We start from the raw sequence: 583 nt of genomic DNA, 5'->3' as shown, positions 1-583 counted from the left end.
ATAAGGAAGGTTTGTGATATCACTTAATTTGTTCTTCAATGTAAATATTTTGCCATATGATGCTTAGCATTTCTGGATGTCAGTATGAAGACATTAATTTACCACTACCCATTACTGATGGAATTATAGACAATTTACTAAGTTATCTATTTTTAAACCTTTTTGCAACTCACAATTTTCCTTCTTTTCAGGCTGCACTGCGCAGAGCTAGTGCTGTTCTACGTTCTCAGAAACCACTTCCTGTCAAGAAGGCACGGGCAAAGAAAACTGAATAAAGCTACATTATTTCTTTTCAATAAATGTAAACACTCCAGGTTCTTGTCTTTTAATACTTCCCCAATTCTATACCAGTATTGGATTTTGTAATCTGTCTGGCTCACAATGCAGGTTAATGTTCAGTTGCTACAGACACTAAAATCCCCCTGCGGCTCCGGGGTAAGAACAAGCCCGAGGTATTCCTGCCTGTCGTAAGAGGCGACTAAAAGGAGTCCATCCCCCTCAAGAGGGTAGTTAGCGCCTGCGTCCGGAGACGGACGGTTCCACGACCTAATTTGTGGTGTTTTTGGTTTTTCGCTTCTCGTTT

At 40.7% G+C, this 583-nt stretch overlaps 1 protein-coding gene across 1 annotated transcript in view; it reads left to right on the top strand.

Moving 5' to 3' along the window:
• The window catches only part of LOC126473936 (60S ribosomal protein L28), a 28,183-nt gene extending 27,869 nt beyond the window's left edge, over window positions 1-314 (top strand). The window contains exons 4-5 of the mRNA XM_050101299.1: window positions 1-9; window positions 192-314. The exon at window positions 1-9 is cut by the window's left edge and continues 105 nt beyond it. Of these exons, the coding sequence (XP_049957256.1) occupies window positions 1-9; window positions 192-275 (93 nt within the window). The 3' untranslated portion in view covers window positions 276-314. The remainder of the gene's footprint in view (window positions 10-191) is intronic.
• Window positions 315-583: the final 269 nt, after the last annotated feature.

Source organism: Schistocerca serialis, chromosome 1 (assembly GCF_023864345.2).
Source record: "Schistocerca serialis cubense isolate TAMUIC-IGC-003099 chromosome 1, iqSchSeri2.2, whole genome shotgun sequence".
NCBI classification, from domain to species: Eukaryota; Metazoa; Arthropoda; class Insecta; order Orthoptera; family Acrididae; genus Schistocerca; species Schistocerca serialis.
Note: the sequence above shows the minus strand (reverse complement) of the source record. Positions and strands in the feature narration are given on the sequence as shown.